Source organism: Toxotes jaculatrix, chromosome 8 (assembly GCF_017976425.1).
Source record: "Toxotes jaculatrix isolate fToxJac2 chromosome 8, fToxJac2.pri, whole genome shotgun sequence".
Classification (NCBI taxonomy): Eukaryota; Metazoa; Chordata; class Actinopteri; family Toxotidae; genus Toxotes; species Toxotes jaculatrix.
Genome location: NC_054401.1, coordinates 10039896 through 10056395, shown reverse-complemented (window position 1 = coordinate 10056395; position 16500 = coordinate 10039896). Strand labels below are relative to the sequence as shown.

The window sequence follows — 16500 nt, the reverse complement described above, 5'->3', positions numbered from 1 at the left end:
CTGGGATTTCAATGGTCATAATTGCTCAGCCCACTCACACGGGGGCTCTCAAAGTCTAACTAAAACCAGCACAATTAATCCTCCAATTCTGCTAAGTCAGCTGTGAAATGTGCTCATGCTCTTTTGCTTTGCATCTGCACTCGGCCCGCCACTTGTGTTTGTCTGCGCTTGATTGATATTTACTGACAAATCACCCCTCGAAACTACTCAGCTGCCGGAGCAAAGGCTTGCACTGACGGTCTATTAATGATCTAACACGTTGCTGCCCACGCTGCTCCGGCTTTTTGTTCCAACTCTCATTTGATTATATTTTGTTGATCACTTCACTGACTAATGATGTGGATTGGCATCATTACATTGTTGTCCTCCCTGGCTCCCTGGGAATATTGAAAAAAGAAGCAGATGGTTAACTGGCGATTCAGTCGTCATGGATTATTAACAGTAGCCGATCCTTGTTCTCATCGAAAAGCGGAGCACCGAACTTTCCTCACTATTAAAAGTTGTACATTGTGTTCTTGTTTGAATTAAGCCACAAGGACATTTAATAATAGCACAAAGTGTGCAAATGGTAGGTTTTACTCTAATGAACTGATGGATTGGTTGGAAGCTGTAATTAAAACACACTAACCTGCAAAATGTTCTTTGAACTCTAAGAAAAAAAGTCTTTATCAAGGGTTAACTGACATTTATTTCCACTCGCTGTGAGTATGTCATCATAACCCACATCCATTTCATTTAACACATTATGTAGTGAAATCACCACAATCCATTAAGGATGAATTGCAATGTATTTTTTCTTTCCATTTTTTTACTATTTCATTGAATTGTATTTGGCCACTTGCTATTTAAGGAAATCACTACAATGTAAATGAATGCGGGTTGATAGCTGTGTGAGAATACTACACCCAGCACAGCTTTACCCCCTCAAGTAAGACATAAATTTTAAGGACAAATAAGGGACTCTAGTTCCCTCCTCCTCTCAGTCTTGTGCGAAAATGAATATCAGTGTTAAATGATTGCCTTGAACTACACACAGCTCTAATAGCTTTCTATTTTTATATCCAGAGGGTACTCCATAATATATTTCTTTATTGATGAGGCTGGATTGTTATAACAAGGACTTGTAAGTCCTTGTTATAATAATATACAGTGTAAATAAGGTAAGTTAGGGTCACATTATATTATATTAATTTTCCAATAACATTTTATGTTTTAGCCCAAAGAGGTGTACTTTCTTAGCAAAGCTAATGTTATGGCTTTGTTGATGGAAGTTGTTTTTTTTTTTCAGTTGATCAGTAGGTCTAGCACTTTGGTCCAGAAGGAAATATCTCTCTTCTATAGTTTGGATGGGCACAGCAACCCCATTATTGAGGGGTTACTCACTCTATCGCCTAAGCAAGCTCTGTACTGGGGGAGATTCACACTCAAAATCTAAACTTATATGCTTTTCATGACTGTATGTGCATAAACATACCTTACATAATGTTCTTCCAACTGACCCACAACCAGTTCAAGAAACATAGAAATATCTCATGTGAAATTTGCAAAGTTTTAGCAGAAAATTGTGTGCTCATATAGGACCCCACTGCTCATAGTAAATTGATGAAGGTTTCAGGGTCTTCAAAACATATAACAACTTTATCCTATGTTTTTTTTTTCTCATATTTTCCTTCTACTGTTAGATCAGACCTTAGATGATCCCATTTCTGTGTGTTTGAAATGAAAATGAATCATGACAAATGATGACAACAACACTTGGTGGTGAACTGGTGAGAAAAACTTTGCAGCCGCCTGTTAATCTACCTCATGTGTGATGCCTGATTATCTGATAAGTCAGACTCACCAAAACAACACTGCACCATTTGGACTGATAAATTAAGTAACCAACTGAGGCATCAAGCACTTACAAAAACATAGTCGGCATTTTGGCAGACTTTAAAAGAACATTACTCAATTATTTATAAAGCTGTTTATCTCAAGCAAGTCTAAAGCAGCATTTGGGTTCTGTATGATTACTGTGACATTCAAAGCTCAGTTCTGGGATACACTTGTCTGCAGCTTTTTGAAAAATGTGAAGGACAGTGGCAGACGACAAGCAGCAGATGTCTGCTGTTATTTTATTTTCATGCCAAACAACAGAAGGATGTTTTTCTCTTTTGACATTTGCATCCCGCAAGGGAGATAGAGAGGCGGAGAGCACAGGCAGAAACACGACTGAGCATGAGACACAATTACACCTGTTCAGCCAGACATGAAACAGTCCTTTAGCTGTGGTGAGCTGGTCCGAGCTGGCCGTACGTCGCCCTCAGACAAACTTCTTCTTTCTGTTGGATTCCTCCTGCATATTAAGCCACTGTCAAGGATTTGGGACATGGATTAGTGCCGAATGCTCAAATGGGCTTTGAGATAATATGGACCCATGGTGGTATTTTGTGTAGCGTGCGACTGTGTTCTGACAGTGAACGATTCAACATGTCAGATTGTCCTGATTTGTCACCCAGAGTGCTCTCTCCTAGTACAGGCACATCCACTAACTATCCTGAGGCACGTTATGGTGCAAAACAAGAACATCTGGCCAGAGGAAGAAGTAAAAGTGCAAGTGCAATACTATTTTGAGTGTGATCAGTGACTCGACCTTGGTTCTGAACAGCGTGGATATTTTCACCAAACCGTGGATATTTTGCTTCAATCACACAGCAGGATTTGTGTATTTTACCTAATTCCAATTGCTCTTTTTTCTTCATAATTTTCACCCACCATTATATGTCAAGTGGACACTTATTACCACTGTTGAGATTTGAGTCTATTAATAAAGGTCAAGCTTTGAGCAAAACACAGCTTAATGAAATGATCAATGAGATACAGTATTGATTTTTGGCTGGACCTCACTGTGGGGGGACTGGTCATGCAGTGATGACAAATGAGCCTAAACTACATCGCATCAGTCGTCTGTGGAGGAAATTTATTGAGCATATTGGATCATCAAGCTGTAAGCAGTGTAAGAATACTGAAAAGGGAAACTCCATGAGGTTTTTGAATCCAGGGCAGTGGCCAGGATTTTAGAAATACAGAGGTCATGAGTCCCGAAGCTCCAACTACTTGGGACTTGACTAAGCAACAAAAAACACATAATTTTCACATCAATTAACACTTCCTGTAAACTGTATTTCCAAATGATAGTCTAAATCCTGTTTTTTATCCATGGGGCTGCCAGGAATATAATTCTGGCTTTTTAACACAACATTTTTGCCTAAAAATAGTCTCATTTAAAGATTTTGGCTCATGAATATCAGATTCACCTTTTAAAAAACTACCATGTGTAATTTTTCTGTAATTACTGCATGAATACTTCCCCTCACAACCTTACAATCCTGAAATTCACTGAAAGAAAACTGAGGTCATGCTCTCATTGTCCTCAAAGGCAGCTAAGGTCTGATTTTAATCTGTTGTTTGTTTCATAAGAAAAGGTGAATAATGTGTTGATCAAATGTGCACGTCGAAAGCAGATAAGAAATAATGCAGGTAAGAAAAAGAGAAGTATTGTGCACACTGAAAATTGCAAAAATCTTTAAAGTTTAATAAGGCAAGGTCTTAGGCAAACATCCATGTGAAAGAAAAACAACCTATAAATAAACATAAAATTACCACTCCACTTACAATTACAATAATTTGCTTTATGTAACCTCCTAATTGTAGGTGGAGGTGTAATTTTTTGGTGCACATAGTTTCTCTTTTTCACGGATGACAAAAATACTTAATGGTCAAAAAGTTTCCTCATTAAACATTTGGGAACTTGCGATATTCAGTGTGCAAGCTACAATATATCTCTTTTTCCTTAAGATTTCTGTAAACAAGAAGGATTTATATAAAACATGGTGTTGAATTTAATGGTGCGCACTAAAAAGGGAAGGAATTGTTTTCTTTGTCACTGTTATATATAAAGTTCAGCTTTTGCTGCAGAATATTTCACGGGTTGTGAAGGGCAACTTGTTTATGTGAGAAAATCCTACAAAGGATTATTTGCTTTTACATATGGCTGTGTGCTGTTGGAGCTTATATGGAAACAGATGATTTTAGAGTGCATATGACTCGGTGTCTGTCTGTTTCCAGACTGCACTGAACAATACAACGTAGAAAAACACAAAGGGTGGAGGGAGACAGGGAAAGGCATTTACAGTTTTGACTGTGTGTACCGACCTCTCCTGTTGTGTGGTCGCATCTGTGACCGAGCTTATGTGTGCGTCTGAGAGAGAGAGAGGGAGGGAGAGAGATTATGCTGGGAGCCAAACGAGGGAATGAGTGCATGAAAGAGGGAGAGGAAAAGAGAAAGAGGGAAACTGGGTCAGTGATCTACATACTAAAGTATTATGTTAACGTCAAATTACTCACCTCATTGCTGTCTTTTTTCAATTTCTGTTTATCTCTTCAGAAATAGATATTCAATTCAATTGTACTCTTGTTTTTGTTTATGTGATTCAGTTCTGTTGTGCGTACGTGTAACCTTTGCCAAACTAATCCCCTTTTCCATGTCAGTCTCTCTCTCTCTCTACTGATGGTCTATCTATCTATCTATCTATGTATGACTTTTTCCATTTTTTCCTATCACTCCTATTCATTGCATTGCCATGAACTCATCAGGTCATTGGATTAGATTAGATTCAGCTTGATTGCTGTTGCACACAGTTAGTAGCAGTACTGTGTGCAATGTCCTCTCTCCTTACTACCCCCGGGCATGCCTCTGTAAAGGCATGTGTGTCTCTGTTTGTAATGGCCATGACCTATCTGACTTTATAGCCAGAAGATAGAGTGAAGGGAGGAAGGAATGGATGGATGGAGCCAGGGGGGTGGGGGGGGTTGCAGATCAGGCGGGAGGGCAGAGTGCATGTACCATCATTGGCTGCTGCAATCAGGTGGATGAGGATGGGAGGAAGGGGAGGAGGAGGAGGGGGCTGAGTTGTTGCCGGAGCTCGTAACAGTAGGGGTGAGAGGCTTTGTAGCAAAGTCATGTTTCATGTCATAGCTGTAAGAGAACACGTCTGGTAATGTGCAGCCAGGACATAAAAGATGGAGGAAGAAGGATGTTTTCCTCTCCACCTCTGTTGTCACTCTCCAGCTGTTTTTCCCTCTCTATTTCCACTCGTTCTTTACCCATCTCGCACTCATTTACATAATCCTACTGTTCATCCTAACAGCTCGTCTTGAGCTATCCATCTTCATGTTTACTTCCTACCGGTTTATTGTCCCTCTGTGATCTCTCCACATCCTTTTTACTTTTCTCTGCCTCTTTTTTTCCATTCTTCACACCTGTTTGAGAGCGGAGTCAGCTTTCTGAGACAAGTGAGAACACAGAAAGCCTTTTATCTGTTTATTCTTTCCCTCTTTCACATCTTACCCTCTTATCTTTTCCTCCCACGCTGTCCCAACATCATCTAATATACACAAATGCAGCCACACGCACATACATCATGTCAAATTTAAGACATGTTCTTGACAAGGTTATATAAACAAAGTCAGGCGTTCCCTCCCTGACTGTACAGAATAAACACACTCATCCTCTCCTACAACTCTAAGAGCACTTTAACACTCTTTAAATACATATGAGAGGGTCCTTCTTTTAAGCTGCTGAGTCAGGTGTTATCAGGTGTGCCATTTACACACTCAAATGTACAAGAAAGCCTCTCTATATGAGAATATACACATGCACTACATTTAGCTTACAGACAAAGGGACCTTTTTTTGATCGATGCAACCTTTAGTTGATACTGCTGCTTTGGGCATTGACTCATACAGAATCACACACACACACACACACACACGCACACACACACACACACACACTCACACACACATACAGTGTAAAAATGGCAGCAGACCAAACCAGAAGCAGTGCTCACAATATTCTCATAGTCCTGTTCAGGACAAGCACTCGAGGCTCTGGCAGGCGGCGGCACAGTGTGTGTGTCACCTTGACCTCCGTGCTCAGCTGTCCTGCTGTTGACATTAACAATTGGCACTTTTCACATATTTCCCACCGTAAAGCACATCAGTTCAGGACAACAGCCTGCAGGTTCAAATGGTATTTTTAATGTGTGTGTGTGTGTGTGTTTGTGTGTGTGTGCTTGTGTGAGAAAGAAATAATTTTGCGTGCAGTGAACTTGAATTGATTTGATATTCTGTATAACACATTTTGGTAATGCTCAGTATGGTGTCACTTCACTCGAGGGGGCACAGAAAGGGTTGGTAATGGTCTGATAATCATGAAGCGATGAAGGGACTACATAGAAATTACTCAGTGTGATGCATCACTTTACTTGGGGGTGTTACTAGTTTTATGCCGTTCAGCGGCTGATTCAGATTTAGGAATAACTCCTAACTCATCATTTTCTATAATATGGTCCTCAATTCAGAGTCATTCAGAATCAACTTATTTTCGCTTCTCCTAATTATTAAACCAGCTTGGAGGAGACAGAGTTTTTACAGGTAAACAGCAATATGTGACACTTAATTTCTCTACTTACTAGCTTTATAGCTTGTGGTGAAGACTTTACCACAGCTCAAAAAACAAAGCTCAAAAAGTGGACACTGGAGTTTTAATTATTGTCCTCAGCATCAAGAATGATGAATAATTTGTATTACAGTGTGTTTTTGCTAGGCTAGGCTAACTTCCCCCCCTGTTTCCAGTTCTTGTGCTAAGCTAAGCTAACTGACAGCTGGTGGTAGATTTATATTTACCATACATACATGTGAGTGGTATCTATCTTCTTATCTTACAAAGATGAAGGAAACAAACATGGGTATTTCCCTAAACACTGATGCAAGGTCAGTGTGGTCATTGTGAAGTTGTGTGTGTGACTGGCGGTTTTGCTGTTCTCTGCTAACGGAGGCCACTTCCTCTGTAAACACAAGTAAATGACTGTGCTGCACAAAGCCAACAACAAAAAACAGGCTGCTGTGTTTTAGATGAACTTTTGACTCAAAGGGAACCACAAGCCAAGCTGAAATTGATACTTTACCCAAAAATAGTACCTGGTGTTTGATTTTGTCTTGGACAGAACTGACCAAATAAAAAAAGGGCGAGACATGTAAGAATTACACAAACTGTGTATATCACAAAATACTGTGTATTATTTTATTATTTTATTTTTTATGAAGTTCAAATATTTTTTTAAATATCAGTGACTTAATCAAGGATGTTGGTTAAGTATTTGAGATTAATTTATACTGAATCTTTTCCTTTTTGTACACCATTTATTTATACATTCCTTTATCAATGAATCTGTTATCATAAACCAAACTTGATCCTTAATCAGTTGACAAAACAGTCTTATCTCAAGGTTCACTTACGCGCTTGTTCTCAAGCTCTCATGGATCTTCTAAAGTTCTGTGACAACTGAGCAATACTCCATCTTTAGTTAAGATTATTTGCTCAACTGCTGTTTCTAAGGTCAAAAATGAACATAAGTACTAGTAGTTATAATTTAATTTTAATTTTACTTTTATGACACTTCATTTAATTGATTATAAATGGTATGTAAAGCTCAACCCTCTTTGTGTCTCTTCTTGTCTCTCTGCAGCCTGTCCTGTGGGCTACTTCAAGTCTGTTTCGGGCTCGGTTCCTTGCTCGGTGTGTCCCCCCAACAGTAGAACCAGCCAGGAGGGATCAAGAGTGTGTGAATGTCGCAGTGGCTTTTACCGTGCAGCCAACGATGCCAACTCTTCTGCCTGCACAAGTGAGCTTTGTGTGTTTGTTTGTTTATGCCTGGCTTTCTGGGAGGTGTGCAAGGGGCCTCAGTGGAGTCATTTACTCAGACTGTGAGAACCAAGATCTACTGTCAGTGACCAGAATTCTTCCTCTTTTTTTTAAGTCACAGTATAATGGACATTTAATTACATCAGCAGAAAAAAAATGTGAAGTATTTAGTTTCTATGCCTGCTTAGTTTAAAATGCCTCACTGCCAAACTTTGTTTTACAAAGTTCTTTCCATTATTTTTACTTTGTTGAATCTCTTTGCCAGCATGCGGCTTCTTTCATATCTTAAACTTTTTAGCAGATGCTTCCATCTAAGTGTCCACCGCTTACATTATGAATGTCAAACCCCTCCCGATCTCTCTGCCTCTCTTTGCTACTTCTCAGCTCCTCCCTCTGCACCGGTGTCTCTCTCTTGGGAGTATGAGAGCGGTGATGGTGGGGTGTCCTTAAGGTGGCGCCCTCCAGTGGACATGGGAGGCCGCAGTGAAGTGTGGTATGGGGTGGTGTGTCGGATCTGCCCCTCACCCACATTCACCAACCCGGCATCATGCTCCTGGTGTGGGGAGGGCGTCACCTTCAGTCCCTCCCAGACGAACCTGAAACAAACCAAGGTCACCCTTAACAACCTGCTGACCAGAGTCACTTATCTCATACAGGTACTGTGGAAAATGGTCAGTTAAAGACACAAACCATTTTTTGTTATCGCCTTGTAAATACAAATTCTCTATGAGAGTTGATTTTACTGTTACTGCTGTTTTAACCTGAACTGTTTGCTGTGCTGGGTTTACTGGTGAATGTTTGGACTGAATCATTCGAGCCTGTTGGAAGTTGTTTTTAAGTAATTTCTGTGAATGGCAAAACAGTTCCTGGAGCCTCAGATGATGCGGGTCATCTGTGCTGTATTATTCCTTGAGCTCCACATCAGCAAATACACACAAACATTTATTATTTAGCTTGATGTAGCTCAACCTAAATCACAGCTTATTTCTTATTGATAGTGGACAGATATTTCCCATTTACTGGTTTTTGATGACTGAGCGAGACAGCAGCACATGTCAGGCTTTGTTTCTCAAACATTGGAGCACGTCATAAAAGTAAATAGAAAAAAGCTTTGTATGTCACATCTGTGTGTTTTTCTCATTGACAGGTGCAAGCCATGAATGAAGTGTCAGCTTTGAGTCCTTTTTCAGCTCGATACGCAAGCATCAATTTCACTACAAGCCAGTCAGGTGAGCACGGGACAGAGACTGCGAGAAGGATGAGATGAAAGAGGACGAGATGCTGTGATGATGATGTTTGTGTAGATACTGCGTGTGTATCTGTGTGTGTCTGTCTCTGTCTCTCTCTGCTCCATCTTTTCTGCCATTGCTTTCTGGACAGGAGGTTGCTCGAGGTTACAGTACCCTGTCAGATCCCATTATAGTCACTGTGGAGGAGGAAAGAGACAAATGAGAAACAGGAAGACAAAAAGACAGACAGAGAGAGATAGATGAGTGGGGAGAGGAGAGAAGAATGGGGCATTGTGCAGACAAAGTACACCATTATACAATTTTCTAAGAAATTGATCAAAATTGATTAGAACTTTCAATGTACCCAAATTATCTGAAATCTTTTTGTGTGTGCTCTCTGAGTTTATTGATAAAATGGATGGAATGCTGGAAAGTTCTCTTCGGCCGGTCTAGCCAGCACAGTCACTGTAACAAGATCCTGCTTGGTGCTCCATAAAAACTCCACTCCACTTTCTTTCTCACTAAATATCCTCCACAGGCTCTGTAATGCTGACCCCATGTGGTCAGTCACTTAAACAGAACTATAGCTCACGAGTTGTGGGATGATCCAGAGGGTGCTTTAACCTTTCTCAGAGAAAGCTACAGTCCAGCTAACACATCGGTTTTCTGTTTGTCCCCCACAGTTCCCAGTACAGTTCCCATGATGCACCAGCTGAGTAGAGCCCCAGACTCCATTACTCTTTCATGGCCTCAGCCAGACCGGCCCAATGGAGACATCCTGGAGTATCAACTCAGATACTATGATAAGGTACGCACAAATTCACAACTACAGATGCGCACACAAACTTGTTTTTACCAAGGACACAGTACATGTTTGCACTCAGAAGCCCAAACTAATGTCAAGAGAGTCTCCAAATGTCCTTCTTCTGGGTCCCTCAGGGTTCAGATGTGGACAGTGCTGTGAGTGTGTACAGTGAGACCAACACCGTGACCGTCAACTCTCTGATTCCCGGCTCCATCTATGCCTTCCAGATCAGAGCTCGAAATGAACGAGGCTACGGCCCCTACAGCAACACCATCTACTTCACCACACTGCCTCTGGGTACTACACCCATTTAATACCAGTGAACTCCATTTCAGTCAAAGTGCATTACTGTAATTTACACACAACTGAACAGGTGGTGTTGATGACCTTGATGACAGATATTACAGGTAATATAGACTTTTCACTTTCTTTCCCACAGAGGAACATTCACAGCAGATCCAGAATCGGCTTCCTCTGCTGGTGGGGTCAGTGATGGGTGGAGCAGCATTTCTCCTTGTTGTGGCAGCCATTGTTGTCGTGGTGGTATTTCGCAGGTAGGTGCTTAATCTGTGCATAAGATCAGACATGTGATGTTTTTTTTAATCATGTGCACATTCACACATTTTGTTTGTGTTTTCGTGGCAGTAAGAGGAGGGAGAGTCCGTACAGCGACAGACTCCAGAGGTACATTAGTAACCGAGGTGAGCATAGGTATATTTAATTTTATGTGTTTGAATTGAGTCTATTTTTTCCCCTTAGAAAAAAAACTTATTTTGAAATAGAACTCAACTTTCCTGTAATAAAATATTATTAATTCTTAGGAGTAGCGTACTTTTAAAGCACAGTAGGTCTTTTGTTGTTCAATAAAATCATCCCAAACTAGTACCATGATAATAATTCTGTTTAAATGTTGAAAATGAAGTTGAAAACAAGCCAGACTTAGTTCTAAAAATAGCTCTTTAATTCCAGGTGGAGTAAAATATTACGTGGACCCATCCACTTATGAGGACCCCAGTGAGGCGGTCAAAGAGTTCGCCCGTGAGATAGATCCCACCCACCTCAAGATTGAAGAGGTGATCGGTTCAGGTAGGCCCCAGGCTTTTGTTTCTTTCAAATCTTATTGTAGTTATGTGACAATGGTCAACACAGTGTAATCTGTTCCACCTCCTCTCTACTCCAGCTCAGTTTGGTGAGGTTTCCAGAGGTCGTTACCGTCCTATGGGTCGCAGGGAGGTGCTGGTAGCGGTGAAGACTCTTCGCTGGGGGGCGTCCGACAGGGAGAGAGGGATGTTTCTCAGTGAAGCAGGGGTCTTGGGCCAGTTTGACCACCCCAACGTCCTGAAGCTGGAAGGTGTGGTCACTCGTAGCCCTCCAGAGAGGATCATCACTGAATTTATGGAGAACGGGCCACTGGATGCATTCCTCAGGGTGAGAAAACAACACACTGTCAACAGCTGGCATCAGTGGCTTGCTGTTTGTGAATGCACATTTATTTAACTGCACTATAAACCAAAAAAAATCTTCTTTGCCTCCTCCATCCTACCATTTTATTTCCCTCAGGAAAATGAGGGCCAGTTCAGCGTCCTCCAGCTTGTTGGGATGCTCAGAGGGGTTGGTGCAGGGATGCGTTACCTCTCTGAGAGAAATTTTGTCCACCGGGACCTGGCAGCCAGAAACGTGCTGGTCAACTCCAACCTGGTGTGTAAAGTGTCTGACTTTGGCCTGTCCCGACTCATGAGGGGCCTGGACCACAACATACCTACATACACTGCCTCACTGGTAGGTTCTGGGAGAGGGAATTTCTTTGGTGTGGTTTCTTTAACCATCGCTTCACTGCTTCTGTCTTTGTCCTCTATTGTTCTCCATCAGGGCAGCAAGATTCCTGTGAGGTGGACAGCACCAGAAGCTTTTCAGCATCGCAAGTTCAGCTCAGCCAGTGATGTCTGGAGCTTTGGCATACTGATGTGGGAAGTGATGTCATACGGAGAGCGTCCATACTGGGACATGAGCAATCAAGAAGTGAGTATGAAAGAAAATTCTGCCTGAGCAGGAGAAGTTATAATGAATTATTGATGGAAAAGCACTCAAAGCTTAACTTAAGAACAGCTTTAGCTACTACACTATAATAATATGCAATTAAAACTAAAAGTCTTTCCAGTCTGTCCCACCAAGTATTTTATATCGCGAATGCATATCGTGTTTGGAGCTAACTGTTTTACAAGTAAAACCTTGTTCTACAAATCAGCCCTTAGATTCACAAAGGGGTGTAACGTAGAATATTTTACTTTTTTTTCTATTCTAGAGGAATAGAAGTGTACTTTCTTAAAACACGGGACAACTAAAGGAAAGTAACTAAAGTGCTTAAAAAAAAAAAAAAATCTACAACTACTCCTCTACAGTGAATGTACTTTATTGCTGTCTCCCTCTTTCTTTATTCCACAGACACATTTAAATGGTGACAAAATGTCAGGCAGCTGGAATTTGCATAATTTCCTCTTAGTCACATTTTGCAGGCCTTCAGTGGTCCGTGACCTTTTATGTAAGGCAATTACACAAGACTCCTCACGCCATCTGCCCTACTTATGTCTCAAGTCTCTCTCTCCTTCTCTTTGCAGGTGATGAAGGCAGTAGCAGACCAGTATCGTCTCCCTGCCCCCCACAACTGCCCCCCTGCCCTCCACTCTCTAATGCTTAAGTGCTGGCAGGCCGATCGAGGGGACCGGCCAGGCTTCGACACCCTCCTGTCCTCCTTGGATAGGCTCATCAGACACCCTGCCTCCCTCAAGGCGGAGCCAACTCGGTGAGGCGGCAGCTTCTGGCAAACACTTGCACCAAATATATCAGAAGCAGCAGGTGATGTACAATCTGCTATTTTATGGATTCTAATACTCTCATTTTTGACATTTGCCTGCATTACAGAAGCTGTTCTCAGACGCTGCTCAGCCCCACCCCCACAGACTTATCATCAGTGGCGACAGTCAGTGATTGGCTGAAGGTGTTGAGGATGGAGAGGTATCAGGATGAGTTTGATCGGGCACACCTGGACACTTTAGACAGAGTCAGCAAGCTCAACATGGAGTGAGTATGGATGACCATTACTGTAACTCTCATATCAAATAAGAAAACTGGTAGTTTTTGAGCAGCAAATCTTTATGTTATGTTACTGTCCACCACTTTCAAAGCACATTAAATGTTTTGAGATTGATTTCCTTCCTTTTATAGAGTCATGACCTTTTATTCATGTTAGTCCACTATAAAAAAAAAACCTGGCATCCTGTCACGACCGGGCAGCCAGGAAAACAAGGGAAAAGAGGACCCAAATGCAGAAACCCCGGGACAGGCGATGAGTAAACTAAAAGTCTTTTAATTAAACTCAAAATCACTGGAAGAGTCCAGGGCCAGACAACAAAAGAACTAAAAATCATCCACAAAGGATGGAAAAAGGCTGGAAACATAAAACACAAAGCAAACTCCAAAAGTCCTTACTTGGGATCAAAAGGCAACCAAAGTAAGTCTATGAGGGGGAAAATGCAAGGTACAGGAACAAACAGACAAACTGGCAAGGATACAGGGGGAACAACAAGACTTACATGAGGTAATAGGCAACAGGTGCAACCAATTAGGGTGGGGCAGACAATCACAAATGAAGGGAAACTAGACAAACACAGGAAGTAGACTAAGACAAGATACACAAGGGCTATAACTTCAAAATAAAACAGGAAAAACTATCCGCACTTAAACTAAACCAGAGTCCAAAAACTCCAGATGCCCACAAAAGAGTTCAAAAGACAAACCAAAGGATTCAGAAAACAGGCCCCTGAGGGGCTGATCATGACTCATCTAAAATTTGAGATTCAGTGGCTTAAAAACAACATGTAAGTTCATGAAACTATAGGACTACTACCAAGATTTTCTTGTCCTTGTTTTGTTCTAGCTCATGAATTAAATGCTTTTATGTTGACTATTAATTTTGGATTAAAGGTAGGTTTCTACTCACTGCTTACATCTTTATGACCATGCCAGGACAACACTGATGTCAGTCACCATTATTTAATGTCACTGATGTTTATGTTAAATATTGTATTAAATTTTAAGCGTAAAATTAACTGTATTCAATATCCAGTTGTCTATATTCAGTAAAAATTAATACTGGCCAATATGTTGCATCCAATTTTTAAACTCTCTTATCTTGAACATACTTAGGCTTGTCAAAGTACTTTGTATATTTTCACTTTTTTTCAGGTTAAATTGAATAGTAGACAAAGTAATTAAATATAATTTAAGAATTGACCACGAGCAACACTGTTCATAAAAAGCCTCAGGGTTATGTGACTATCAATGAAATGCATTTATAGACTGAACATTAAACCACCAGTACTGTCCTGAAAAATATCAAAGTACACAACAAGCTGAAGCGTTGAACTTATCTCCCTGGTTTATCTGTTCTGTCCTTCAGTGATGTCCAGAATCTTGGAGTGAACCTGCTGGGACACCAGAGGAAGATCGTCAGTGCGGCCCAGCAGCTCAGGGCCCATCTGACGCAGGGACAGGTGGAGGTGTGAATTCAGAACAGAACAACCTGTACCATGGATATCTATGGTTTTCACATTCTTCTGCTTGTTGTGTCTGGTTTCTGCAACACGGATGTTATGTTCACAGAGCACATTTTAAGCCAAAAGAAAAAGAGAATCAGCCTAGAGAGTTGCTGTGTACTCTGATAAACCTGACACTACAACCAGAAGGGATGAAAAAGAAGATCGGATTTTTTCTTCCAGTCACTCAAGACAAATAACAGAACAGCGATGCGCCATGGGAGCTGGAGTCCGGGTTAAAGTGAGTTTAGGGAGTTGCTAAGGAGAATGAGGACCTAAATGTTTCCTCAAAGTTTTTCACTAGATTTCACTGTACTGTTGTCTGCCTTCTTCCCTCCTCACCCATCTTCAGTCCTAACCCCTCCCCCCACACCCACCCCGCCCCCATCCTCCATTGAGTACAATAAAACTTATAAAATATTTTTTGTCAAAATGCTTATGGAGATCTCTCCTCACAAAGAATTGCGTGAAGACAATCAAAGCCTTTTTCTAATATTTTTTGAGTTTTTGTAAAGTTTTTATCATTTCTTCTCTACTTAACACACCAAATGCTAAAAACAGAAAACAGTGTACTACCTAGCAGCCTATGGTTTGTCTCATTAAGGTCTTACCATTAGCTTTCAGAAAATTTTGTAGTTTGCTCAATATTGAAATAAAATGCTATTAATCACAAGTCCAAAGTCAGTACCACAAACCATTCATATATAACAAAAGGTTATATATGAATCACTGCCCTGAAATTGGGGAAACAAAAACTAAACAAAAAGATGCTTTTAAAAACTTTAAGCCATGTTTTTCCTTGTTTAATAGACATATCCATGGTCTGAGAGCTGCCCTGTTTGTATGACTCACTCCCACTGTGGGGCCTCTTATATACTGTCAAATTCTACAAGTATCACCTCCGCTGCAAACACAAATGTCCATCTGTGGACAGCACTCACCTTTATGTGTACATTTCACACTTCACCTCTTTTGGTTTGATTGCTTGAGTAAAGACACTGAGTCGTTGAGATATTGTGAGTGTGTGAAGTGGGAAAGATGGACAAAATCTGATCTGATTTACACTTGAAGGAAGGAGGCGAAATGCTTTGGAAGTATGTACCTGTGTGTCTGTAACCTGTGTGCCGTATATGAGGCTGTGTTAATATGTACATCAGGTACTGTATATGCTGTACATGATGCTGTATGTATGTGCGTGTGTGTGTGCGTGCATGTGTGTGTGTTTGAGACAGGTGTGTCAGGCTACACACATTATTAGCTGTGTTTACTTGTATGAGTGTTCACCACTATTCCATTATTGTGCAAATTTGTAAAATAAATGATATGATTTTATTTAAAAACACATTTGTTTCTTGTTTTACAAAGTATTATCTATCCAAATCAATAGAAGCATGTTTGACCTGCCTAACAACTCAGAAAAGAAGAAGATTATAGTTAGCACCAAGGCGGGGGGGGGGGGGGGGGGGGGGGGGGGGGGCAGTCGTAGGTTTCAGAGGTGAAACTTAACCTACCTCACTTCCGCGTTCAAAAAGCTGCAGTTCCTCGGCTGACGCTGGGGGCTGGCTCCAGAAGTGAGCAATTCTCCATTGACCCCCATGTTAAAATAGCCAACTTTACAGCCAAAAAAAACATATTTACAGCCTGGTACATTTTTTGTTTTTGTTATTTAGGCTTAAAATTCTTACATAAATTAAGACGAGGTTACGTTGAGTGACAGCCCCATAGACAGGCTCTGGCAGTTAGCTCTTTGCTAAAGCATCGGCTGGGCTAGGCGGCTACATCCAGAGGCCTCCGGATACCTCCAGCGGTGTTTGTTTGCCAATGTTCGGATAGGTTTTTGTGACAATGTGGCTTGTTGTAGTGTAGACTGCACTAACCGATCATCGAAGGAGTCTGTGTTGCAGTTTTTTCGGTAAGTACATTTCTCACTATTTTACCTGGATGTTTGCACTAATTAGCATGTATTAGCATATTTAGCCGCTGGCTTATGACTTAATTGCCGATTTATGGTCGCTGCTGATACAGATAGAGGACCGGAGCAGATAATATTTGGAACGCTTTTGCGGTGTGTTCCGTGCTCTCAGAGTCCGTTTATTGCGGGAATACTAGGCTGCAATTTTATTT

General features: G+C 41.1%; 1 protein-coding gene across 3 annotated transcripts in view; it reads left to right on the top strand.

Annotated features, from left to right (window-relative positions):
• Window positions 1-16500, top strand: part of ephb6 (eph receptor B6) — a 36311-nt gene that overhangs the window by 17129 nt on the left and 2682 nt on the right. The window contains exons 6-19 of one of the 3 annotated variants that reach the window (XM_041044158.1): window positions 7575-7730; window positions 8135-8406; window positions 8898-8979; window positions 9663-9787; window positions 9919-10081; window positions 10224-10338; window positions 10430-10485; window positions 10754-10870; window positions 10965-11212; window positions 11345-11563; window positions 11654-11803; window positions 12400-12584; window positions 12704-12862; window positions 14241-15702. In XM_041044158.1, the coding sequence (XP_040900092.1) occupies window positions 7575-7730; window positions 8135-8406; window positions 8898-8979; window positions 9663-9787; window positions 9919-10081; window positions 10224-10338; window positions 10430-10485; window positions 10754-10870; window positions 10965-11212; window positions 11345-11563; window positions 11654-11803; window positions 12400-12584; window positions 12704-12862; window positions 14241-14346 (2153 nt within the window). In that variant the 3' untranslated portion in view covers window positions 14347-15702. Of the gene's footprint in view, window positions 1-7574; window positions 7731-8134; window positions 8407-8897; window positions 8980-9662; window positions 9788-9918; window positions 10082-10223; window positions 10339-10429; window positions 10486-10753; window positions 10871-10964; window positions 11213-11344; window positions 11804-12399; window positions 12585-12703; window positions 12863-14240; window positions 15703-16500 lie in introns of those variants that run through there. The other 2 variants (XR_005894386.1, XM_041044157.1) reach the window with 2 other exon arrangements.